Source organism: Oratosquilla oratoria, chromosome 23, assembly GCF_046742065.1.
Source record: "Oratosquilla oratoria isolate Oo_2021 chromosome 23, ASM4674206v1, whole genome shotgun sequence".
NCBI lineage: Eukaryota > Metazoa > Arthropoda > Malacostraca > Stomatopoda > Squillidae > Oratosquilla > Oratosquilla oratoria.
The window spans coordinates 3,899,841-3,927,340 of NC_134799.1; the positions used below are offsets into that span (position 1 = coordinate 3,899,841).

Below are 27,500 nucleotides of genomic sequence, written 5' to 3' on the forward strand. Positions count from 1 at the left end.
TTCCTTTTCCCTTGCGCGTGATCTTGGCTATTTTAGGAGGACAGCTGAGCTCCGTGCAAGAAGGAATTTGTGAATGGCGTCGACTTGATCATCCACCCACCACCCACTCATGTATTTTCCCCCTTACAATTTTTCTTTGCTCTTCTTCCTTTTTCACATATCGCTAGTTCTTCATTAATGGGGTTTACTCAGGTTGTAATTCGAGTTCTTCTTCAGCTGAATAATATAACGTATCGTAAAAATAAATCAATAAAAAATAAAATTCCTGAGGTGCAACAGTGTAGTCTCCTGCCCTTCTTGTCCGCAAACTGGTGCACACCGAAGCTACGTCATGTCGCCTTTGATCAACCGTTTTCTTCATTTGCAATATACATTTCATTACTCTATCCTCACTTGTTCCAACTTTATTATTCAATTTCGTATTCCCTCTCATCTCACCTTCCCCTTCCAGACTTACCTTTCCTTCTTTCATTCCTTCCCATTTTCTCCTCAGTTCCCCCCCCCACTTCCACCCACTCAACCAATCTCTTATCCACTACCTTTCTCCCTCTCCCCTCCTACATCCCCAGCACTATCTTATCCACTTCGTATAATTTTGCTTCTCACCAATTGTATAATTTGTCTTGTTTTGTCTTGAGTAGAATCCTGAAATGCCAGGACATTCTCCAGTGCGTTATAAATAGATCGGTAGCTTTCTACGCCCTTCATTGTCAAGGTCGAACCTTGGACGATGTGCGTGCGTGCGTGTGTGCTTTACACTCTTTCGGCGGGTTCATTATTTAGAGCATCGATTCCGATTTTCGACACCATTTCTCACGTAGATTACGCTCAATTGGAATTCTTCCCTAGCGGGTCCCCCTATTTCCGACTTCAGGTCCCTTCTCCACTTCAGTTCGGGTGACGTCATATTACTCCTGTGATATTTGGGTGTCGTGAGATGGAGGTTGGATAGGTCAGGTTGGCGCGGAGGGGGGAGGAAGGACCCATTGAGAAAGTAATTCTATTCTTGCGATAGAACAAAATCTAGCAGGGAAGTCACCTTGTTGAAGGTGATGAAGAAGGTCGAGTGTGTGACCATGAACGCGAAAGAATTTGTGTTATTGTGGTTTTCAGGGTAGCTGAGACGGGGCAGACTTTCGGGAGTATTTCTGAAGGTACAGATGCCAAGATTTAGAAAGGACAAGACGTGTCTTGTTTTTTTTTTTTTTGTAAGAGATGTCTACAATTAATGGTGAGCTACGCTAAGAAATGACAATAGCATATTGAATGTGTGTTTAAGTAAATGTATTTACCTCTTTGTAGTATGCATGTTCATGCACGTGTAGAACAGACACACAAACACAGACATGTTGTACAAGACGGAGCCGTAGACGTAGGTTAGTACGTGTTGAAACAAGTTGAGGTCGTAACTTCGGCATTTGTAAGCTTTCTTTTCCATCCGCGTACGAGTACATGGAAGCGGTTAAGTCTACGTGTGCACACAAATGCCACCGACAATCGGGAGCCGTTTGCGCGGCCGGGTTTTCTAAAATTCGCCGACATTCTTTTGGTGGCGCGAAATGCAGGTGAATGCCAGTCGAAGTAATTATCATAATTGTGTTGGCAATACATTATTTTTTTCGACATTTCAGTTGTTGAATATTTAGGTGCTCGTTTAGTTCTTCGTTTTGTTTATTTATTCTTTTCTGCATCCGACGTCGTTATGAATGGAAGGGATTTGTAAACGAAGTTTGTGATTGTAAGTATTGTAAGTCTAGACCGAGTGGGCGTATTTTAAGTGGCTGCTAGGATATATATATATATATATATATATATATATATATATATATATATATAATATATAATGAGAGGTACAAAGAAAAGAAAAGAGAAGTAAAGCACAAGGTAAAGGAGGCAAAGAGGAGAGCAAATGTGAAATGTGGTAAGAGTATGACAGAAATTTTTGAAAGTAATAAAAAGATGTTTTGGAAAGAAATTAAGAGAGGAAGAGGAGGTGAATCAAGTAGAGAAGAAAAGGTAAAAGGTGCAGATGGAGAGATGATAATGGAAGAGAAGGCAGTAAGGGGAAGATGGGCAGAGTATTTTAGGGAGTTGCTAAATGTGAAGGAGGATAGGGAGGGAAAGATAGTTGCAGTGGGAAGTGCTAAGAAAATGACCGTGATGAGTGAGAAAAATGGAGGAGAAATAAAGAAAGATGAAGTAAAGGCAGTTAAGATGATGAGAGCAGGTAAGGCACCTGGTCTTGATGGATGCCATGCAGAATGTTTAAAAAAAGGAGGTACAGTGATGGTGGACTGGCTGGTGAGGTTATTTAATGTTTGCTGGAGAGAGGGTAGAGTGCCGGAGGACTGGAGGAGTACCTGTATATTTCCACTTTACAAGGGAAAAGGGGACAAGTGTGAGTGTAGTAGTTTCAGAGGGATTAGCTTGTTAAGTGTAGTAGGGAAAGCTTATGGGAGGATCCTGATTGAGAGGAATAGAGGGAGTGATTGGCGAGGAGCAGTGTGGATTTAGGACAGGTAGAGGTTGCGTAGATCAGATTTTTGTGGTAAGACATATGTGAGAAAGCTATAGGAAAATGTAAGGACGTTTTTTTGGCTTTTATGGATCTAGAAAAGGCTTATGACAGGGTAGACACGAAGGCACTGTGGGAGGTTTTGCAGATATACGGGATAGGTGGAAAGCTTCTAGGAGCTGTCAAGAGTTTTTACGAGAGTAAGGTTAGGTTAGGTTAGGATTAGAAATGGAGAGAGTGAATGGTTCGAGGTAAAGGTGGGACTTCGTCAGGGATGAGTTATGTCGCCCTGGCTGTTCAACTTATACATGGATGGGGTGGTGGGTCAGCGATTTATGTTTAAAGAAAATGGAGAAAAGTCGGGGGTGAGCCAGCTGTTGTTTGCGGACGACACTGCACTTGTGGCAGGATCGGAGGAGGGATTGAGGAAGCTGGTGACAGAGTTTGGGAGAGTGTGTGATAGAAGAAAGCTGAAGATAAATGTGGGTAAAAGTAAGGTGATGAGATGTACAAGGGGTGAAAGTGGCAGCAGACTGGAAGTGAGCATTAAGGGAGAGCGACTGGAGGAAGTGGATAGTTTTAGATACTTGAGTGCGAATGTGGCAGGAAAGGGTGGAGTGAAGATGGAGGTAGAATGTAGATTGAGAGAATCGAGTATATGGCTTGATGGATTAAAAAGTGTAATGAGGAATAGACATTTGGGAATGGATCCTAAGAGGAGATTGTATGAAGGAGTGATTGTGCCAACATCACTGTATGGGGCAGAAAAATGGAAAATAAGAGAGGAGGAGTTTGAATGTGTTTGAGATGAGGTGTCTGAGAAGTATGATAGGGGTTACTAGGCCGGATAGAGTGAGGAATGAGGAGGTGAGGAGGAGAACAGGGGTGGTAAGGGAGTTGGGAGATAGGGTGGATGAAAGAGTATTGGGATGGTTTGGACACATGGAAAGAATGAGTGAAGAAAGACTAGTAAAAGAGGTATGGAAGGTAGATGTGGAGGAGGTGAACATGGGGGGGTGACCTAGGATGAGATGGATGGATGGGGTGAAAGGGGTCTTGGGGAAGAGGGGAATGTCTGTTGAGGAAGGACGGGAGAGGACAGAAGACGGGTGAATGGAGAATGGTTGTATATGGATGATGTTGTGATGCATGAGGTGGAATGGATAGGGGGATGGGGGGTGAGGTAGTATGTGTGAGAAAAATTTGACGCAGCCCGAAGGGATTTCTCCCCGTCTTCTCCTTTATGCATGGGGGGACGGAGAGGGGGGGTCGCCGATTTAATGAAGCGGCCTTGCTGTGGATGTGCTGTGTCTTGCGACACTGCTTCTGACCCAGGGCAGAGGACAAGGTGTATGACCCGTCATCCAGGAGGTGCCAAGATAAGAGGGAGGGTGGAGGGGAGTGGAGTGTGTTATGGGTGGAGTGGGTGGGAATGGTTTTTATGCCTTTTTCTTTTTGACTACCTCCCTTGTAAGGGGGAAAAAAGCCTTTGGTATATGTATACAGTATGTATATATATATATATATATATATATATATATATATATATGTGTGTGTGTGTGTGTGTGCTTGTATTTTTCTTTTTTCTGAATGCCCGTGTGACGTATGCTGTGGAGGGATACGGAGAGTGGGTGGGGTGGCGCGAGAGCTTACCTGGATTACGAATAGAATCGATAGAACGGGTAGATGCGATTACAGACTTCTTGTGAATGAAGCCAGCTCGGTAGCAGGAGGAGGAGGAAGAGGTGGGGGAAAAGGGAAAATGAGGAGGAGGAGGAGGAGGAGGAGGGGGAGGAGGAGGAGGAGGAGGAGGAGGAGGAGGACATTGATCCGAACAGCGAATGAGAGAGGGTGGGAAGGGTGGGGGAAAGAGACTGGAGAGGCTAGAGGCGGGCAGGATGGTCAGACGCCATGTTGCTCGAGCAAGTGAAGGCGGACAGTCACCGCACCCCTTGCCCTCTCCCGAACGTTCCTACCCCAGTTGTAAAAGTGTTGGTAATGGGGAGGAGGAAGTGTGGGGGGGGGGACTCCCTCCTCCTCCTCAGTCTCCTCGTCTCTTCCTCTTCCTCCTTGTCTTCCGCCTCTTTCGCTTCCTCATCGTCTTCCTTTCCCTGCCCGTTCTGTCCATCTCCACCTGTTACTGAGTTGCTACAAAGGATCATGCAACTGGGAATTTTGTAGTCTTCTCTAAGGGTCAGGATACAAACGGAGTGATGTCTACTTGTAGCCACACCTACATGATAACACTGTTGCACGTTATTACTCCATGGTTGCAAATTTCGAATGTAGAAGAACGACTTTGAACGAAAAAAAGAACGTGGACGAGAACGACACTGAACTGAACGGTTAGGTGTGGAGGTGGGGGTGGGAGAGGTGCCTTCGGTAGCGGCTAAGAGCCTCGTGGCGTAAGCTTCTCGTCTATCTAGACCAATTTGGCTCTTCTGAAGCGGTTGATTGGTTTGCGTTACATACCAGTGTACGCGCATGCGCAGTATCGGTCTTCTTTTGTTTTTCGCGGTCAGTGGTGGCCAGAATTGTACCTGCCCCCGTCTGGTATAACGGAGTTATTTGCATTTAAATAGGATATCAACCAATAGTATTGGGTAGAATTATCATATTAAATATTATTTAACGCTGATATTATCATAGATGATGATTCTTTGCACTTGCGTTTAGGATGGTTATATGCACCGCGTGAACGGAGACATGATGACGACGATGATGATGATGATGATGTGGTAGTAGTAGTAGTGGTGGTGGTGGTGGTGGATGGTGATGCCTTCGGCTACCAGATTTCCGAAGTAATTTCGAGTTCGGGAAATCTCCCATTCAGCCAAGCAGCTCCTTCATGATAGCCTCTTTTGTTTTCCAACATAAATACAACGGTTGCTTATGAGGACTTTTTCCGATATATATACATATATATATATATCGATATATATATATATATATATATATATATATATATAAAATATAAGCAGTTGGACTAACCGTATATCTCTGATAACAACCGTACCTCATAGAAATTTAGAAAGCTTGATTCACTTGACCCAATGCAGTGGGTGAGATGCAGGGATGACCCGTCATCCAGGAGGTGCCAAGATAAGAGGGTGGAGTTGAGTTGAGAATGTTAGGGATGGAATGGGTGGGAGAGGTTTTTATGCCTTTGTTTTTTGGCTACCTACCTTATAAAGTGGAAAACCTTTGGTATATGTATGTATATTTAATTTCTCTGTTGATCTTCCGTCACTACAATGTTTTCCCTATAGTCTTATGGTGTTTTTAATTTCTCTCCAAGGGAAAAAATGATATTTACTAGATCCTTTTGTACTGATATTGTACCACTTTGTACAGAGTTTCTTTATATGTGATAATGTAGTTCATAGCCTTTGTTAAGCACCTAGAACTTCGTCTGGTCTTGGCCTTTTGTAATCTAGTTATAGTAATTAGGTTCTAGTTTTTCTCACCATGAGTGAAACCCCCATCCCCCCATTTGTGGTCTTGGATCACGTGTTGGAGTCGTGATCGACAGCTACTTCCCTCCCGGAAGAGAGCTCAAAGTTTATATATGACCGATCTATGGGTAATACTGTGACTTTACACACGCACACACCCCAACTCCCCACCCACGAGAGTTGGAGTAACGACTCGCAGCGCATCGATACTGAAATTGTTTCAGCCCTGAGCGGGATTCGAACCCGGATTGCCGTAGTGGCGGCCGGGAACTCTACCACTGCGCCATATGTGTGTGTGTGTGTGTGTGTGTGTGTGTGTGTGTGTGTGTGTGTGTGTGTGTGTGTGTGTGTGCGCGCGCGCACATTCCCCCCAAATGACTGTCGTCGTTTTTTCTTCTTGTGTAAAAGCCGCGTTGAAATGCACACAACACATCACGCCTCTGATGTCGCAAACAATATCTTATAATTTTCAAACTTTTCCTTCCGGTTAGATATAATGTTTTTTCTACACTGCGCAATTCCCATGATTTTTTTAATTCTTAGATATTAATTCATTCCGTCCTTCAGTCATTAATATTCCTTCCCATTTACATTTATTTTTTCTTCTTTTCGTTATTTGGTATTGAACTATTTTTCCATAACTACCGCTCTCTCATTTACTTCTGATAATTATGTGCACGTATATGTTAAATTATTTTTCTTGTATTTCTAAGAACTCATTGTATTGTCCATTTACTTAATTCCTTATCTTCATTTCATCTTCGTTCTTTTTCCTGGAATAATATGTTAGCAAAGTGGATTTCTTGTTTAATTTTTTATGATTTTATTTATCATAATCTATAGATCAAATTACACATGAGTGGGATGTAGTCTGTCTTGCAAACGAGCTTCATGAAATATATTCATTTCGTTTTCAAGTTAAAGAGCAGATTCAACATTGATAGTCTGACCTCGAACCAGCTTGCTGACTACCATTTGCAAATGCAGTCGGATTTTAGATTACATGATTTGGCATCCAGCCCTGTACTTTTATTTTTACATGCACGTTCTTTTATTTTTTGTTTGTGCGTTTTTATTTATATATGTACTTGTGGGTTTTTGTATCTATACATGCCTAAACTGTATGTATGTATGTATGTATGTATGCGTGTAGATGTGGATCTATATGAATGGATGTGGATATCGTCTTTTAAAATCAATATTGGTTGGTAGAACGAAAATATGGAAGAGTAGAATTGTAAATTTGTTGTATGGTTCTGAAACTACCTTTATTATACTGTTCATATTTCTTGTAATCGTTGCAATTTTTTTTTAACCTGAATAGACATTTGAACTTTTGAGAAGAATGCACAAGAAAAGCGAAACTGTCGGTAGATGCAATAGCAAACGTCCGAATTTAGTCTATCCACGAGTTGGCAAAACTAACGTATTTTTGTTGTCAGTTATCCAATATATTACAGTAATTTTCTTGCAAAGAAAAATTTCGTGAACTACATTGTGTTACTTCAGCAACAACGAAGTAATATCTTTAAGCACATTCTTTGATGACATCACGGGCACGTAGCACAACTCTCCAGACCAGAGCGCGCGCAACGGTCATTCGAATGTTGGCAAGTCGACACAGTTGAATCATCGGCTGACTCTGCTAGACTGTGCACGTGTACCTAAATTCGGGCGGCCGGCGAGAGTATGTGGAGTGTGTGTGTTTTAGAAAGGCTCCTGGATATCTGAGCTCTTTCAAGTATACTATTTAAAAAATGCTCTGAAGACATTGAAGACGGGTAGGTGAGGGGCGGGGGGGGATCTTGATATTGTGTGAGAAATTACTGATATTCGGTAGGTCTGTAAGCGAGTTGTGGACTAATAACCCGATGTGGCTTCAACTCTGAGCTCTTCCGACTCTCTGGGGGCTACCTTTGGTTGCAAACACTCCCCAGCACGTGGAGTGACATTTCCCGTGTACTGACTGGGGTGTAGTTCACGACGTGACACAAAGATTATGACGAAAGATTTGCCATATTGTCCAAATCGAACAAAGTGATTCCTTTGAAGTTTTTGATGCACACGCTTGTCATCATCACTACCTGTGAGCATATTTAAGTTTTCTATAAGAATCACCTATTGAAAGAGACGGGTAGATAAATAGGCGCAGAGCAGACAAACAGGCGGACAAACAGATACATAGGCAGAGACACAGGCATACCGGATGGCAGATACACAAGCCGACACACTCGCAGACATAGCCATAGCAATCCGTTTCCGTTGTACATTTAGGAATGTGTGCGCGTATATATATATATATATATATATATATATATATATATATATATATATATATATATATATATATATATGAATTATTTCACCTCACTGCTCCAAAGGAAAGTATTTTTATCTTGTAAATGGAGACTCCTCAATGTTTTGGGTGCATTGCTCAGAAATTTGCCGTCATTTAGTTGCCAATATATTTTAAGGAGCCCTTTTTAATCCATACCTAACGGTGCATCAATATCTTCAGGGGCTGATTTTTATCGCAGATGCAGCCCATAGTCTCGAAGCAACCCCTCCCCCCCTTCTCTCTCCCTCCCCCTTCTCTCTCCCTCCCCCCATCTCTCTCCCCCCCCCCCTCTCTCACCCCCCCCCCTCTCTCTCTCTCTCTCTCTCTCTCTCTCTCTCTCTCTCTCTCTCTCTCTCTCTCTCTCTCTCTCTCTCTCTCTCTCTCTCTCTCTCTCTCTCTCTCTCTTAGTCTCTCTTAGTCTCTCTTAGTCTCTCGTCAGTGACGTGCATCGGGACCACGTCCTTGACCACCCTCACGATGCCTTTTGCTTTCGTCATCGACCTTTACAAGTGCTTTGCTCTGGGTGTCAAGTTTTTGTACACACACACACACAACCACGAGCCACTACCCTCACAATTGTGGTATCTATATGCTCAGTAAATGACATTTATCTGCAAGGGAAAATAGTTAATATATGTGTATTGTAAGTACAGTATATATGTAAATATGTATATATATATATATATATATATATATGTGTATATGTGTATTCATGTATGTATATATAGGTATGTATGCATATATATATATATATATACACAAAGTGTGTGTGTGTGTGTGTGTGTGTGTGTGTGTGTGTGTGTGTGTGTGTGTGTGTGTGTGTGTGTGTGTGTGTGTGTGGAGGTCTGGAGGCTGGGATCCATGTTGAAGATTGAAAAACGTAAACACCAGAGATTTAATGTCCGACGTTTCGGTCCTTCTTGTCCTAAGACCGTCTTCAGGGGTGTGATGTGAGGTACATTGATCAAAGAGCATAATATATTGGCCGTATATATATATATATATATATATATATATATATATATATATATATATAATATATATATATATATATGTGTGTGTGTGTGTGTGTTGCATGCGTGTCACTACCTTGTGCGTTTGCTGCTTTCATCATCGTCTTTCCCCATTGATTTGATCGCTGTGTTCGCTCTCTTTCTTTTTTCGTTATATAATGCCTTGCCATCAATATCCAGCCTCTCATCTGCCGCGCATCCATTTCCTTTGCACTTGTCTTCAGTTTGTTATTCTTTCCAGTATTCGTTTTTCTCCTGAATTTTCCGTGTGTGTGTGTGTGTGTGTGTGTGTGTGTGTGTGTGTGTGTGTTTATATGTACTTCTGTGCCTGTGCTTCATACTCCTGCCTAATTGGTCAGAATATGTGGATAATACAATGTACACGAGCTCTTTCCAGACAAGTCTCATTGTGGACGAACAAGACCAACTATTTTCAAGTTTGACAAAGCCGGCGATCCATTTGCTTTGGGGGTCGTTATGTCTGTGCCCTCCTCCACGTCGTCCTCTTTTATTCTTATTGTTTTTGTATTGCGTTTATTCAGCGGTTAGTTCATGTTAGATCAGGCTAAGTGGGTTAGATTATGTTAAATGTCCTGGGTCGAGATGCATTTAATTCCTTATGTTAATTAAGGAGGGACGAGCTTGATGAGTGTTTGATGCTCTCACGGCCAGGAGAGACGACGTAAGTCGTGAACATTTCTGAGGAAAACGGTTTAGGGAAACAATAATATCTGGCTTACAAAGACCGAGACAGATTAGTTATTGTTTTTTGTTTTCAGAATGAATTGAACTGTATTGATTTGAAAGACGTTGATAAAGTTATTTGTTGAGCCGATGCGTCACCTGAAATGATAATAATGATAATGGTATTATGGTAACAAATAAAACGACTCGTGTGTCTGGGTCTGTTTCGTTTCGATAGCACAACGTCAGAGGGAAGAAAGATGAGCAAAAAAAGTGGAGGTGGTGATGGTGGTGGCTTGGAGATAACAAGCGAGATGTTTTGAAACAAAAAACGACTGGTAAGAACTCAGAGGACCATGTGTGGTTGTGTGAGAGTCTGAAAGAGGCAAACAAACTGGGCTCGTCTCAGCCCTGTCATTGCGGATCATTCCCTCGACTGAATAAAATCGTCAAGCTACAAGTGAAATAAATACTTAAAGAAAAATATGTGATAAGGTTAATCGGAATAGGTGTAAGAAGAACCCTTTCGTTTGACACCAGCATTAATGAATACTAAATTCGCTGAACTTGCGAAAGGGTGAAAACGAGATAGGGATAGGAGGGTGAGGGGGAGTGGGTGAGGTTTCTATAGTGGGAGTGATACCCATTCTGTATTGATAAAAGTACCATAAACGGAGGCGATGTCAGAAAGGTACGAAGGAGGAAGCTGCAAGAGAGGAGGAGGAGGAGGGAGTGGGTAAGAGGAGAGCAGAACCGGTTCAAACCGGCTCTAGACTGGAACGCTGCGGCAGTTCGGTTGAGGCGGTGGGGGGTGAGGGTTGAGGAAGAAGCAACTCCCACCCCCCACTGTCGGTGATGCATTTGTGTTAGGTGGCGGGGTTGAAGGGGCAGGTGTAATAGGGAAACAGACATGCCTCTGTGAATGTACACTGAGGGGAAACAAAATCTCCATCACTTTTTCTAGCGTTGTTGCATGTACTTACAATTAAAAAGGGCTTTATTCACTTGTGCATATAGATAAGCATCCATCATTGACATTTGTTGTAAGAAATATTGCAGGAATATTTACAACATTTATTTGAATATTACAAGTCCCAAGTCCAGCAGGTGGCGAAGAATGTGTTTTGATATCACGACACTCTAGTGGTGTTGGCGAGGCAAGGGGAGGTTGCTGCCCCAAGATAATCAAGTAAAGGGAAGAATAACGATCAGTAATTGAAGGTAACCGGGGATTATAGTTGGGAAAGTGTGCCCACAGCGAATAGTAGGAGGGGAAGTGAGAGACGAAGGGTGGGTTAGACATGCCTGTCCTGGTTAGAAGCGTCACGAACTTAGATAGTAACTTTTAACACTGTGATGGAACTTGCTAGAATTTTTGTACCGACTGTCGCTAGATTGTTTTATTCCCTAGGTGAATCAAATACTTTAGCTTGGGGGGTTGAAAAGGTGCACGTTAGCACTGTTAAATAGGTTGTAGCCCACCTCGATTGACATCCTAGTGACCGGGTTGTGTTTCTCTGTTTGCTTGATCCCTCTATAGCGTGTCTTGTTCATTTCCGTGGTAGCGAGAGCGGTTGAGGCGTAGTTGGAGGCATCTACGCCTGCGTAATACGCGTGCCGGCCATTGCATGACTGAAGGTTAGCATGTTGTGCATGTAGCCTGATGTGGCCTGCATCGTTATACACATTTTTTTTTTTAGGGGGAGGGGCTTAAGTGTAAAATATGCGGGTGTTAGATTAAAGGAGATATTTACATGTACTGTACAAGTGCATGTATGCTTAATCGCGAAAGCTCGCACGAATATGAACGCGTACACGAACGCATGATACACGCATACACTGACATACACATACGCTGACGCATATACAGACATACATACGGATACATGTGCACTTACATGAATATACACGCACGCATACACACAGAACACGTACACGCAAACATACACACGCATACATGGACATGTACGAGTTGTTGATAACGATTCCCACGATGGAGTATCAGTCTCGCTCACGGCGTTGCGAAGATTCATTAAAATTTCCTTTGAAGAAGATAGTCGTGTGTGTGTGTGTGTGTGTGTGTGTGTGTGTGTGTGTGTGTGTGTGTGTTGTATGTATGTATGTATGTATGTTAGGAAGGTATAATGTAGTGGCACATTTGTAAAATGAGACTTATTAACCCACTGTCGGAGAATGAGATAAGATGGACAGAAAATCTGTATATTTCGACCACTATCTGTGGTCCTCTTCAGCAGAATGATACAGTACATAGTGTGGAGTGAGAGAATAAATATAGCTAAGAGGGGACATATGACCTGAGTTCCCCCTATTCCCTGTCCCCAAATGTACCCCTCTCAGCTATATTTATTCTCTCACTCCACACTATGTATCATTCTGCTGAAGAGGATCACAGATAGTTGTCGAAATATACAAATTTTCTATCCATCTCTCATTCTCCGACTATGGGTTAATAAGTCTCATGTATGTATGTATGTGCGTGTGTGTGCATGTGAATGTGGAAACAGGTGTACAAAACTGTCGTATTCTAATTAATCATAGAAAAGGAACTGATGATATTTGTTACCAAAACTGCATATCTGGTGCTGTTTCAGACATAACTGAATTGAAAGCATTTTCATTATCTGTACATATCAACGCAACGTGAGAGAGAACTTAGATTATTATATTCCTACAACCTAGCACACCTGGGCGAAGGTGCATGATACAGATCGTAGAGAAAGCGTTGCAGTCACGAAAGAACAAGGCTGACCTTGGACTCAAACACTTGAGGACACTGTGACCTTTACATGCAATCGCCCCATTCACCTCACTAAAACTACTTTTGTAACGAACCACGCAAGTCGGGTAACCCCAATCTCCATCTTTAATATGGCGGTATTACCCTGTGCTGGATGGAATCGTATGGCGTTCTCAGAACGATAAGTTGAACGTCGTTAGCATACTTGAGGTACAAAGTTGGAAATTATTTTTTTTTTTCTTCTGCACACTAGGTATTTCTCGTTAGGATGCTTCGGTTACAATATTCTAGACGTGAACGAACACCTCAACAATATCTCTACCTTTCGTATAGATTTATTTTCTCTTAGTTTCTCATTCATTTTCTTCCTCCATGATGCTAGAGTAAATTGATATTTGGAAAATTGAAAAACGGAAGATCGTAACCGAAGTCATTTCTACTCGAACCAAATAGCAAAAGCAAGTAGCATGCTAGCTTAGTGTGCAGTCACCTTTACTCCCCCCCCCCCCCCCTCGCTCCGCCAACAAAGAACTTTATATCCCCATGGTCAGTCTACTGCAGTGAACAACGCGCCCACCCCCAGCACGTCTAAACTATATTAACCTTGTTCTCTTCCTCCTCCTCCTCCTTCTTCCTTCTTCCACTTCCTCGTCCTCTCTCTCGTCCTCCTCTTCCTCGTCCTCCTCTTCCTCGTCCTCTTCCTCGACATCCTCTTCCTCTTTCTCGTCATCTTCATCCTACTTCCTCGTCCTTTTCCTCCTTCTCTTCCTCTTCTTCCTTCCCCTTCCTCCTTCCCCTTCCTCCTTCCCCTTCCTCCTTCCTCCTTCCTCTTTCCTCCATCCTTCCTCTTCATCCTTCCTCCTTTTTCGTCCTCCTTCGTCTCTCTTTCTCCTCCTCCTACTCCTCCTACTCCTCTCACTCCTCTCCTCCTCCTCCCTTCCCCTCCCATCTCTATCCTCTTCTTTTGGACATCCACACGTCGTTCTCCCCCCCCACCCTCTCGCTTCCACTTTGTATTCCAAACCTTACTTCTTTCTGTCTCAAACATCCCCCCATCCTTACCTCCTCCTCCTCCTCCTCCTCCTCCTCCTCCTCCTCCTCCTCCTCCTCTTCCCACCTCTTCTTCAAGGAATACTTGAGTCAGTGCTTTCGGCTTCGGCGCCGGCCCCCCCATCCCCCACCTCAGCTCCGATGAATGCACTTCGGGTCATTGCCAACACCACCACTACCACTACCACTACCACCACCACCACCACCACCACCACCACCACCACCACCACCACCACCACCACTACCACCACTACCACCACCACCACCACCAACACCACCACCACCTCTACCACCACCTCCACCTCTACCACCACCTCTACCACCACCACCAGGTTCACTACGTATTAGTATCATTACCACCAATACCAGTATTGTTATTATCACTATCATCATTGATTAGTATCACTATCATCCCCACAACTATCTCCACCATCACCATCACCGTCACCACCATAACTGGTAACTAAATCACAAATATCACTGGTGGCTCTTTCAGTAGCCCCACAGCCACCCCCACAGCCACCACAGCCACCACTACCACCACAATTATTAAAACCACAAACTCTACCGCAGCCAGCTTGACAATACTACCACCATCACGGCCAACTCTTACCACAGCCTATCTTCCCCTCCCCCTCCTCCTCCCCCCTCCTCCTTCCCCCCCTCCTCCTCCTCCTCCTCCTCCTCCTCCTTCCCCTTCTCCATTCGACCCGACTAAAACCGCTTAACAAATAACAATATGAAATGCTGTTGAAGCCGGAAGTTTCGTTCTTATTGGCCAACTCAAAATCGTGTACATCTCCAATACAGAGGCGTGCACTGCAGGGGACCTTTGATGCATCTGCGTGGGTCTCGGCCAGTCAGAATGTCCTTCAGCCTGGAGTCTGACCCCCCCCCCCCCCGAGCTGCATAAAATCACTTGTCTTTCGTCTTCCCCTTTGGCGAGCGGGTTTCATTACTGCAGGACGTCGTGTCTGTTGAAAACTTCTTCCCCGCATTCAAAATTGGTTTGGGGGGAGGGGAGGAGAGAGGTGGGTGGGGGGAGTAATGGGCCTAGTGCCCTCCAGCACACGAATGTGAACGTCTTCACTTGTCGACGTTTTTTGTCCACCTGTTTATATATATATATATATATATATATATATATATATTGTGTGTGTGTGTGTGTGTGTGTGTGTGTGTGTGTGCTTATTTATGTATGGTTTGAGCACATGGAAAGTATGAATAAAAAAGACGAGTAGAAAGAGTGTGGAAGGCAGAGGTGGATGGAATGAACCTGAGAGGATGATCAAGGATGAAATGGATGGATGGGGTGAAAGGGTGCTTGGATCTTTATAGATTTATCTATTTGTTTATTTATCTATTTGTTTGTTTACTTATTTATTTTTTGTATTCATTTGTTTGTGCGTGACTGTGCGCACCTTGATCTTATCTTTGACGATACCTCATGAAACGTCACAGAAAGAATGTCGACTAGCGTCTCCATCAAAATTGCAAACACAATGCAAAGCCAACGATTATTACGATGCTTTGGGCGTGACGTCATAGTGGTAAAGGCCAGACGTGTTTATTCAGCTTGAGGCAAGACAGTAAATGAAAGTTGGATTGATTTGTCTCCTTCGGGCTGACTCCCGACCCCCAAGCAAGTGAAAGTCTTGCGTTTGTGTTTCGTCAGAGTTAATAAAATATACACGTCTTGATACTTAAATATTGACAGGAGGGAGGCCACATTGAGACACTCCAGACCTTTCGTTGGAGTCAAGAATTCTGACAAGGTAATTAAGATCATATCTGAGCGTACAAAGTGTGTAGGAGTACAGGGAGGGAGGAAGAGACGGTTGGAATGACGCTATATCGCCGTTAGAAGGCTCTGTGACGTCATGTCGACATTGATGACATTTCAATCAAAGTAGATCGACTTGGTGTATGGAAACTTTAAGTGAGATATCTTGTTTTGATTGCAGAATGCTTGTCGTAATTCATGACATATTTTATTTATCTATTTATTAGTTCTATTTATTTATTTAGTTGTTTATTTATCATTGTAACCTCGGGATTCAGCCGCACTGCTCCACGCGGTGTTTGTCAACACACTGATTCATAATCAGGAATCAGGATGTAAAGACGTACGGGTCACATATCTTATCACTTGCTGTTGCGTAGTGATAAGAATGACTGTTTCGTCACTAGTGTATTTCCTCTTCCGGAATGAGCATATATATATATATATATATATATATATATATATATATATATATATATATATATATATATATATATATATATATATATATATATTGTGAGGGGATTAGAAAGAGGTCAACACCCAAAGGCTGTGTGCGTGCGTGCATGTGTGTGCGTGTGCTTGCGCACGATACACATGTAATTGTAAATAAATGCATAGACATTGCGAATGGATGCAATGTGTCGACATATTATGTTGAGTAAGAAATCATGTTTATTTATACAAGTTTTTAAGCACATGCGTGTGCGTGCATATGCTGCATTGACACTGCTGAAGGGGAAGAAAGTTGCACAGGTGAATTATTCGTTTTTTGTAATCTATATTTCCTTCCTCTCTGACCCTTCATCACCCTCCCATTTGCTAAAGCCTTCCACGCCCTCCCACCTCCCTCCCTCACCCTTCCCTCTCACTCACTTACTCATCTACTCCCGTACTCATCATCCCACTTCCCGCCCTGATCTCCCTCCTTCGCCCTCCCACCTCCCTCCCTCACCCTCCCATCTCTCTCCCTCCCTGACCCCCGTCTTACCTCTCCCCCTTCTCCCCCTAACCCCCAACACCCCAACCCCCCACCCTCGTCCGTGTCCTTCACCTAGGTTGGACGACTTTGCATTGAGCATCACGAGGTGGCCACGTGATCCCAACGTCTCGTGGGGATTGTTGTGTGATGAGAGGCGTAGTATGCCAACCTGTTTTGGGTTACACCGGAGAAGTTTTCGTGTATGCAGTATGTGACCTCGGTCGGACGAGTTTAGTTGGAGAGGTATTGCATTTGGTCGAGTTTTATTTATTTATTTTTTCTTTCGATGTTTTTTTTTTATTTTTTTTTTTTATTTAGTTGGAGTTTAGTTGGAGAGATATTGCATTTGGTCGAGTTTTATTTTATTTCTTTTCGATTTTTTTTTTTTTTATCTCCAAACCAAGAATTATTTTATATAATTGTATACGTGACATAGACGTCATATTAGATCCCAGAGAAGACACTGGGATACTGCAGGAATATCTGTCAGTTGTTTGCATGACAAATGGACTTCAATATCTTAAAGCACAGAATATTAAACGTAGGTTTACACAACCCAGCAAACAAGTATAACTAACACCATATTAGAGAAAATATAATGTGAAAATGATTTGGGAGTGTTAGTGAGTCCTGGCCTTAAATTCAGGAAACGGTGCATTAGTGCCAGGAAAAGAGCTAACAGAGCATTAGGATTTACTGTTAGGATAGTTACAAACAAATGTGCAATAGTTCGACTCATCCTTAACTATGTGGTACAATTTTGGTCGTCCTATAAAATTTATGTTAATTCACTAGAATCACAGAAACGAATGGCCAAAATTATACTAGGGTTTAGAAATTTACTTTACGAAGACAGACTTAGGCACCTTAACTTACACTCTCTGGAAAGAGGTAGAGTGCGGGATGATCTAATAGAGGTATTCAAATGGGCCTAGGGCTTTATCAACGGTGATGCAGACAAGGTTATAATGTTAAGACACCAGGGGAGGACTCATAGTGATGGGTTTAAATTTGAAAAAATAGGTTTAAGAAGGGAATAGGCAAGAATAAGCTTACCAACAGAGTGGTTACCGAATGGAATAAACTTAGTAACTATGTAGTGAGCGCTGAAACTATATATATATATATATATATATATATATATATATATATATATATATATATAAATGTATATATATATAATGTATATATACATATATATATATGTATATATACATATATATACATATATATACATATATATATATATATATATTAAGAAAAACTTAGATAATTTTATGGATAGGGATGAAAGGTAGTAATGGACATGGAACTGCCTAGTGTAGACCTTATGGTCTTTTGTAGTCGCTTCCATTCTTATGTTCTTGTGAGTGACGTTTGGTGAGCCTGTGTGTGTGTGTGATTCACCATGGTCTTGGATCACGTGTTGGACTCGTGATCGACAGCTATTTCCCTCCCGGTAGAGAGCCCAGAGCTCGTATATGACCGATCTATGGGTAATGCTGTTGTGACCTTACACGCACACAAACACACCCAACTCCCCGCCCACGAGAGTTGGAGTAACAACCCGCAGCGCAGCGATACTGAAATTATTTCAGCCCTGGGCGGGATTCGAACCCGGACCTCCGTAGTGGCAGCCGGGAACTCTACCAACTGTGCCATGAGTTGTGTGTGTGTGTGTGTGTGTGTGTGTGTGTGTGTGTGTGTGTGTGTGTGTGTGTGCGTGCGTTTGTTGCCTTAGGTTGCGCTATGTATATGGTATGCATACTCAGCAATCTGAAGGATAGGTGCAGAGAAACAACTTAAACGGTTTTTTGCCTCTCATGGATACATTCATAAACCCCTTAACTACCTGGGGATACCACAGAGATGAATAAAATCGTCTGACGACAGCCATGATAAAAGGAAGAATGCAACTCTACGCCAAAGTTGCATTGTTTTGATGGTATGGGTTGGCTAAGTATTATTTTTTAAATAAATATTTTTGTTTCTCATTAGTATCCCTTAACTTCAAAAGTTCGTGATTATTGGAATAGAATGAAATAGAATAATAGATTAAATTAGACACTACTGGTCAAAGACTTAGAGTTACCCACGGGACATTAAATTAAGGTTGTTCGAAAACGACTGTAACGACCAAGAAAAACGTTACCCGTTAACTTCTTTTTCAAGACTTTTTCAAATCTCCATCTTCGTCTACTTTTGTTTCCTCTGACTCCTATTCTGCTTCTTATTCCCCGTCATTATCTTCTTTTATCTTCATTATCCTCGTCTTCTTCATCATCATCTTCATCTTCTTCATCTTCTTCATCTTCATCTTCTTCATCTTCTTCATCCTCTATTGCCTCTTGTACCTGTTCTTCCTCCACATTTTCCTTTTCTCCCTCTTCTTCCTCTCCCTCTTCTTCTTCCTCGTCTTCCTCTTCTCCCTCTTTTTCCTCGTCTTCCTCTTCTCCCTCCTTTTCCTCTTCTCCCTCTTTTTCCTCTTCTCCCTCTTTTCCCTCTTCTCGTCTTCCTCGTCTCCATATTTTTCCTCTTCTCCCTCTTCCTCGCCTTCCTCGTCTTCTTCTTTCATCTTCTCCCTTTTCCCCTCTTCTCCCTCCTCTCCCTTCTCTCCGTTCTCTTCCTCTTCGTCCTCTTCGTCCTCTTCTTCCTCTCCTTTCTCTTCTATCAAGCCCGCAGTCAACTTTCATATTTCATCGTCGTTTTCCAAAGCTTCACTCAAAGGGTCATGTTGAGAACGAAGTCTGTCTTTATCTTAAAAGAAAAAGGAAGAAAAAAATCCTTGGAACCTGCTTGCCCGGAAGCAGAGAAAAATTGAAATCTTTCCCTAAGGGTCCTTTTTTTTTCCCGAGTTCGAATCTCGTATCAGACTTTGGAATCGCTGTTTTAACTAAACCTAACACAAACCAAACCTAATATTCTTTGACATATTGTCCGAAACCATCAATATATATATATATATATATATATTATATATATATATATATATATATATATATATATATATATATATATATATATATAATATTTCTGGTTTTGGGCGGATGGTAGTTGAAATATGAGGTCACGGAAAACGGTCAGGGAGAGGACCGGATGAGAAAGAATTCTATTTTTGCTCGGCTGCGCTCTTCTGGGACGTAGTTTCTCCAGCCAGACTCTTATTTTTATTTATTTATTTAAATTTTAATTTACAATCTTTTTTACTCTAGAAGTTTATCGAAAGTCAAGTATTCCTCTTATCATCCAATGAACGATAAAGTGGTAGAATTGATTAATCTATTTTTTTTTTTATAGAAATGTCGCACTGACATACTTGCAGCACCTATCACAAGATAACACAAGATTGTCACCAGACTTTTGAGCGTGGCTGTACCCTGGCACCCTAAGGGACTTTGCGTCGAATTGGGATTGCGTTCCTTTACCCAGAACTGGCCTACAGGAAACCGCCCGTGGGATAGGGCCGTTCTAAGAGACACCCCCCCCCCTCTCTCTCTCTCTCTCTCTCTCTCTCTCTCTCTCTCTCTCTCTCTCTCTCTCTCTCTCTCTCTCTCTCTGTCTCTCTCTGTCTCTCTCTGTCTCTCTCTCTCTGTCTCTCTCTGTCTCTCTCTGTCTCTCTCTCTCTGTCTCTCTCTGTCTCTCTCTCTGTCTCTCTCTCTGTCTCTCTTTGTGCGTGCGTGCGTGTACGTTTCGGTGTCCTTGAGTGCGTGGTTGTGTGTGCGTGCTTGTCCCTCTTCTTGTTCGCTTCCACCCCGACCCCCTGTCTTCCCCCTTTCACTTCCCCCTCCCCCCCCACGCCGTGCTATTTCCTTGACCGAAATTAGTATGTTTCCTGCTACTCAACCTTGCCTTCCCTCCCTCCCTCCCTTTCTCCCTTCTTCCCTTTCTCTCTTCCCTCTCTCCCCTACCGCCTTTGAAAAAGACTTTTGTTGGACTTAGAAAAACCTCTTGATACCGTCGTGCACGAGAGACTGGCAACAACTCGCTTAGCTTGGTATAAGAGACGATTTGCTAAACTAAATTAGAAACTGGTTGAACAATCGTAAACAAGTTGTTTCGAAAGGTGAAACTTCTAGCAAGAGAGATGTTACAAGTGGAGTTCCTCAGGGTTCCGTTCTAAGTCAACTTCTGTTCTTAGTAATGGCGTTAACTGTCGACATAGTTTTAATGTCTTAAGATATGCTAATGTACGGAGTACCAATTGATCGCCCACATCAACTGGACATTCAAGTGGATTTAGACAATCTGGAGCAATGGTCTCAAAAATGATCAAGGAAATGGAACCCAACTAAGTGTGAAGTTATAGATAAATACGACTAAAATTCATTTGGGAAAAGTTGAACCAAAAAATGGGGAATACAAATGTTCTTGGTGTACTTAGCAGTGATAACCCAAAGATGTCTTAGGATAGCACTTTTTGCAAATAGGATACTGGGTTTGGTAGTTTGATCCTTAGGTTTCAAAAACTCAAGTTTAATTAACCAGTTATATAGATCACTGGTCGTCCCACACTTGAAGTATGCTGTTTCCATATGGCTCCCAAATCTCGTTTAAAATATAAATAAAGTGGAAAGAGTACAGCGGTGATCCACAAACTCGTACCAAATACAAGAAACAAATCATACGAAAACCGCCTAAAACATTAGAACCTATTAAAAAAAAAAGGGAGTGAGGGGGGATACTCGGGTTTATTCCACTCCCTCCCTAACTCCCTTTCCTTCCTTTAACTCCCATTTCGTTCCTTTCCTCTCCACTCCCGTACCTCCCTTACTACCATCTTTCCACCTTTAAGAAAATTTTAGACAACATTATGGATGGGGATGACAGGTAGTAATGGTCATGGGACTGTCTAGTGTAGGTTTTATGGCCTCTTGCAGTCTCCTTCATTCTTATGTTCTTACTTCCCTATCTCCTTTCTTCTACCTCCATATCTCCTCCCACCTCCAATCTCCCTATTTTCTCCCAACCTTCCTTCCTTCCTATCTTCCACCTATTTGTATCTCCTATCTCTTTCAACAGGTGAAAAGATACTCGAGTGTATGTGCGTGCGTGCGTGCGTATGTACGTGCGTTCGAGCGAAGCCTTCAAATGTCAAGCTCTTATGTGTTGCCAGTCGCTGAGAACGTTTACATTCCAAGGTTCCTCTTTAAATGAATAAAATCACTTGCTGTCAGCTTGGATAACGTCTTTTTTTATTTTTAATTTGATACATTGGATGATTTTTTTCCCCATGAAACTCTTGAAGATATATACTTATATTTGTCATGCTATATTTACCCCCGCCACCTCGGGTAACGCAAGACTATTTTTATCCCAGCATAAAAACTCCAGTCGACCAAGGTCGCAACCAGTCTGGAATTCCTTCTTTAGGTAAACGAAATCGCTCAAGGTCGCATTGAATTACCCTGAGAAGCTGAACAGGTCCTCACGTAAAAAAAAAAAAGAAAAAGAAAAAAAAAAACAATGATAATAATAATTCTAAGGAAAAACATAGTACTTTGGATCTTTGGTAAATACATCCACCTAGTTCCAACGGGTTTCGACTTATGGATTCCAACTTACGAGTCAAATTCTTGCGCGCAGGATCGGCTGCCATATGTAAGATGCATCACACTACTTGCATTATAGAATATTATATTACTCATTTTCTTTTACTCTGAGTAATAATAAACAGGAAACGTGATGAAACCAATTCACATAATCCGGGGATTACTCACGTACAACTACAAAAACGTATAATCCATAGATAATAACTGTTCCCTTGCGTTCCCATGACTAGAAACCCGCAGCCCCACAGGGGCCGGTAACGGTCCTGGGGTCCTCTCATAGGGTTTGTTTATGTCGCCAGCTAACAAATAAAGGATGAGGAACAAGCAAACAAACAAGCAATCGTCGGTTGTTAATTCTCCTCGGATGAAAAAAAAAAAAAAAAAAAAAAAATAGAGCGAAGTCTTGGACACAGACCGGAGACCGAATCCCAGCCCCTCGGGGTCGATCCTCCAGATGAAGGTGGGGGTGTTGATAGGCTTAGGGCGCGACCACACGCGGCGGATGGGAGGCGATTCTCTCCGACGTATATCTCGCAGGAGCACCACAAGAGCAGTTTGTCGTTAACCACAAACAACTCTCTAGATTTATATAATTATTTATTTATTATCTATTTATTTATTTATTCATTTATTTATTATTTATTTGTATATTCTTGTTTATTTATATTTATCAAACCACCGTTCACCGGAATCTGTGGTTTAATTTCAACACGTTTCCCCCCTCGTTTGGTACGAAAAAATGTGAAAAGCATCACCTCACCCCATCTTCCCACTCACCCCAGCTTCCCCCTCACCCCAACTTCCCCCTCATCCCAACTTCCCCCTCATCCCAACTTCATCCTCACCCCTATCTTCACCTCTCGCCCACCTTCCCCTTCACCCCATCTTCCCCTTCACCCCATCTTCCCCTTCACCCCACCTTCCCCTTCATCCCATCTTCCCCTTCACCCCATTTTCCCCTTCACCCATCTTCACCCCATCGTCACCGTTCACCCCATCTTCACCTCTCACCCCAGCTTCCCCCCTCACCCCCATCATTCCCTTCACCCCATCTTCCCACTCACCCCGTCTTCCCACTCACCCCTTCACTCCTTCCTCACGGTCACTTGGAGTCCGTGGGTCTATCGCTTGTCTGGCGGGAACCTTCATCTGGCAAGATCTGCTTGTCCTTGGCAGTGACTTTGAAGCCAGTGTTGTAGAACGTACTCTGTGTGCGTGTGTGCGTGTGTGTGTGCGTGCGTGCGTGTGTGTGTGTGTGTGTGTGTGTGTGTGTGTGTGTGTGTGTGTGTGTGTGTGTGTGTGTGTGTGCGTGTGTGTGTGCGCGCGCTTGTATGTGCGCCCGCGTGTGTGTGTGTACACTCTACATCGAGAACTAAAATAGATTTAGGAACTTGTCTCTACGATGTTAGTGATATCAATCAGCAAGTTGTTTTTTCCGTTGAAGAAAAGAAATAGAGAGAGAGAGAGGGAGAGAGAGAGAGAGATTATAAATCATTTTGGGACAGATTTGTCCGCCAGTATTTTTTTTCCTTCAACGGCGCCTCAGTGACAGACGACTGGAAAATGACTGGTGAATCAGTGGATGTGTTTATTTGTTGTGTAATTATTTATCTACCTATATTTACTAATTTATTTTATTGAATTGGTTATTTTTCACTTGTTTATTTTTGTTTATTTGTGTGAAGAAGCAAGGTATGCTTTTTTAGTATATTCTCGTCGTCCCCAACAATAGATGGGATTAAACCGTTTGGTTCCAACAATGTGCAAGGAATAACTCAGAACAGCTGACTCCATACCACATGCCTCACTCGTCTATTCTCCAATACTGTGGATCCCCGCTGGCAAGCTCCCAGGTAGATTCCTGGCCCATCCCACCTATCTCCAAAGATATATTTGATTCTCTCTTTGATGACGTTCTTGTTTATGCTTATTTGGTAATCCACATAACTGTCCTCAGACAACAAATTATTTATTTATTTATTTTTGCGGGGTCACTTGACATTTCCGCAGCATTTGTGTGTTCCATTAATCTAGTTACCGCCAGGCTGTTTTATTCAGCCGATGGGAAGCCCCATCTGCAGTTTAAGTACGGTTAAACTACAATGCATTTTAGTCCCTGTGGGTCTTGTGGCATTTGGCAATTAGATTGTATCTCAAGTGTGGACGAACTTTGCAGTTATTTATTTGTTCATTGATTTTCTCGTTTTATTATTAATCTTTATTTATGCATTTGTTTTATATATTTTATTCATTATAACTTCATTTTCTACATTTTTATTCGCGTCCAGTTTTGCGATAGTCCTAACATTTTTTTTTCCGTAGTATTCTTGGGCGTTCAAATAAATGTTTTGTTTATTGACCATCTTTTATCTATTTACTTATTTATTTATGCGTTATTATATTTTAATCTATATTTGACAATTCATTTATTTTTTATTTCTGTTGTTATTATTGTTATTAATTTATTATTCTAACAAGCAGTTTTAGAAATCTGGGTTAGTTTTTCAGGTGTGGTTGAACCCAAGGTAGTATAAAAAAATAGTACTGCATTTTTTTAAAATAATTGTTCCAAGATTAGAATTATTTATTGGGTTCAATATTCTAGATGCGTTAAACCTTTATCTCAACGCTTAGTTACTGGATTTGCTCAGCCCAGCGAATCATTTACCGTTAAGCAAAACAAAAATCCAAATATTAACCCGTTGAGTTACATTCTTGCCGACTGATGCCCTCGCACGCCGTCTGCAGACTGCATTCATGAACCCACAGCTCTTCTCGTCTCGTGCATCCCACTATTTATGCATTGCTGTTGCCGATCCGCCGCAAGGACCACATCCAACACCCCATAGTTTTGTTATTTCGGTGTTTGGTCCTTTTTGGGGATAATCTTAGGGACCCGTGGTCCATCACACATTCAGAACCACTACGCTGGACCGACCGGGAGGGAGTGAGGGAGTGAGGGAGGGGGAAGTAGGACATTATGATCGGGAAACTCCCACGTGCCATCCACGTGACCTCTTCTGCGCAGTCGTAGTGCGCATGCGTCCGGGCCGTGATCGCAGCGCGCGGAGGAGAGGGTAAGGGAGGGAGGGGGGGGGGCGATATATTAGGGGGACTTTTTTCCTCCTCCCTTTCCTCTTTCTCCTAACCCAGCCCTTTCCTTCCAGTGTCTCCCGCCCACTTTTCTTCTTCTTTCTCTTCTTCCCATACTCTGTTCCCTATTCCCGCCGTGTCCCCCATACTCGTTTTCTGTTCCTCCCCCCACTCCTCGTTCCCTCTCCCTGCTCCCTCTCCCACACTCCCTTCTCCCTCTACCCCCACATCCCACCCCCACTCCCCCACCCCCACCCCTCCTCCATCCTCCGATACCTCTCCCCCACTTCGTACTCCCTCTGCCCCCCACATTCCGCCACTTATCGCCCCCCATCCCGCCCTCTCTCTCCCCACATCGTCTCCTCCTTCCCCAATCCCCGTCCACCTCTTCCCCAGTCCCTGTCCACCTCTCTCCCAATCCCCGTCCTTTCTCTCCCCCAATCCCCGTCCTTTCTCTCCCACTCCCCATCCCTTTTCCCCCACTCCCCGTTTCCTCTCCCTCCCTCCCTCCCCGTCCCCTCCCCCTCAACTCCCCGTTTCCTCTCCCCCCTTCCGCCACTTCCTTTCCCTCCCCTCTCCCCGTCCCCTTCTTCCCCTCTCATACCCCCCTCTCCCCACCCCCGTCCCCTCTTCCCATCCTCTTGGAATTACGAATTCTTTACAAACTTACGTTAAACATTTATCTTGCATATTGCCTTTTGATGAGACGAGAGCTGGTGGGGTGGGGGGGGCGAGAGATGAGGTCTATTTCTTTCACGTCATTGTTTCTACCCTTGTATCTCACGACCCGAACATTCACATAAAAGAATGAATATAAACTGAGGAAACCTAGACGCATTTGCTACTCGTGTGGTTTGTGGTCTGCATTTGGTGTAGGTAGACGTCGTTCCCCCTGTGCGCAAGTGGGCGTTCATATGTTCTATTTTAAGGGGGACGCGCTCACCCAAGAACGGTGCTTGCTGAAGATATGCATCGGCTGTGGCTTTTCTTGGTCCTCGCGTAGGTGTATGGATCTCAGGTAAATGGGGGTGTTTTGTCCCAGCAAGCAGGCCATCTTCACCCACTCGCTCCATAATGTTGTTGCCAATGATAGTAGTAGCTTCGCTGGCCAAGGATCGTTTACCAAATGTCAGATGGTGTTAGGTACTTGTTGAGTAATAATGGTTGGTGCTTTGAGTTCTAGTGACTTAGACCCGCAACCCCATACTGTCTGGCCACGGTCCAAGGGTCCTCCCATTGATCTCTGTTTTTGGTCTTTGGGCTGAAGTCTGTCTTGTGTTGATGCGAGATTGTTTTTATGTCGCTGGGTGAAAGTAGGAAGAGGAGGAGGAGGAGGAGGAGAGGGAGGAGAAGTCTTCAGTTGCCTTCTCTCCTAAGGTGAAAAGATTGTGGAAAATAAAGTTGAAATTGAATTTCTTTGGCCCCAATCCGGAGACCGAATGTCAGCCTCTCGAGGCTGCACCTCTTGATGGAGGTGAGGGGACTGATGGGTTTAGGAAATAGGCTGACGGGAGATGTTTCTCTCTGCTGCCCATCCTGTAAGACCGTCAAATGGTTCCAGAATCGCACAGTCACTGGGACGGTTGTATCTTGTTTGTTATGTTCATAAGAAAGTCATATGTTGAATATGGCTTCATCTACTTTGGATGTATAATTCTGCTAGAGAGAGAGAGAGAGAGAGAGAGAGAGAGGGGGGTTCAGATAGACTTGTATTCCCAAACATGTACTACTTTACCTCTTGATAACAAATCATACTCGAACTCGTACTCAACGATTCTCTTTGCTCTGTTGCAGATCGCCAGGATGCCTTCTCCGCCATGGGATTATCCAGAGAAACAAGGCCTCTATGATCCCTCCTACGAGAAATCCGCCTGTGGCGTCGGCTTCATCGTCAACATCGATGGCAACACGTCGCCCACGGTGAGTGTGGGAACACGTGGGACGTTGGGTGTGAGGGTCTGTACAGAAAAGGTTAAGTCAGGGCGCGTAGAGTTGGTGATGTCCGGGTACAATCTTCGATTGTATGCCCAAGAGACTCAAATGTAATTCTTAGTACAGAGAATTATGATGAGAAAGGAAGATATTTTGAATATGTAAACACAGATAAAACAGAAACACTTTATTCGATTTAGATAATAAGCAAATTTATTAAGATCTTTTTCCCTCAAATGATCTGGTTGTATGCACCCTCCCCATTTGGCTCCCCCGGGCCACCGACTCTCGGTCCCCTCCTCTGCATCCCACTTAGTTCTTTGAAGAGGAATTGACGAGTTGAGAGTA

The 27,500-nt window shown here is 43.1% G+C and overlaps 1 protein-coding gene across 1 annotated transcript in view; it reads left to right on the top strand.

Moving 5' to 3' along the window:
* Positions 1–27,500, top strand: part of LOC143037891 (uncharacterized) — a 166,111-nt gene that overhangs the window by 5,540 nt on the left and 133,071 nt on the right. Inside the window, exon 2 of the mRNA XM_076206526.1 lies at positions 27,015–27,140. Coding sequence (XP_076062641.1) covers positions 27,024–27,140 — 117 coding nt within the window. The 5' untranslated portion in view covers positions 27,015–27,023. The remainder of the gene's footprint in view (positions 1–27,014; positions 27,141–27,500) is intronic.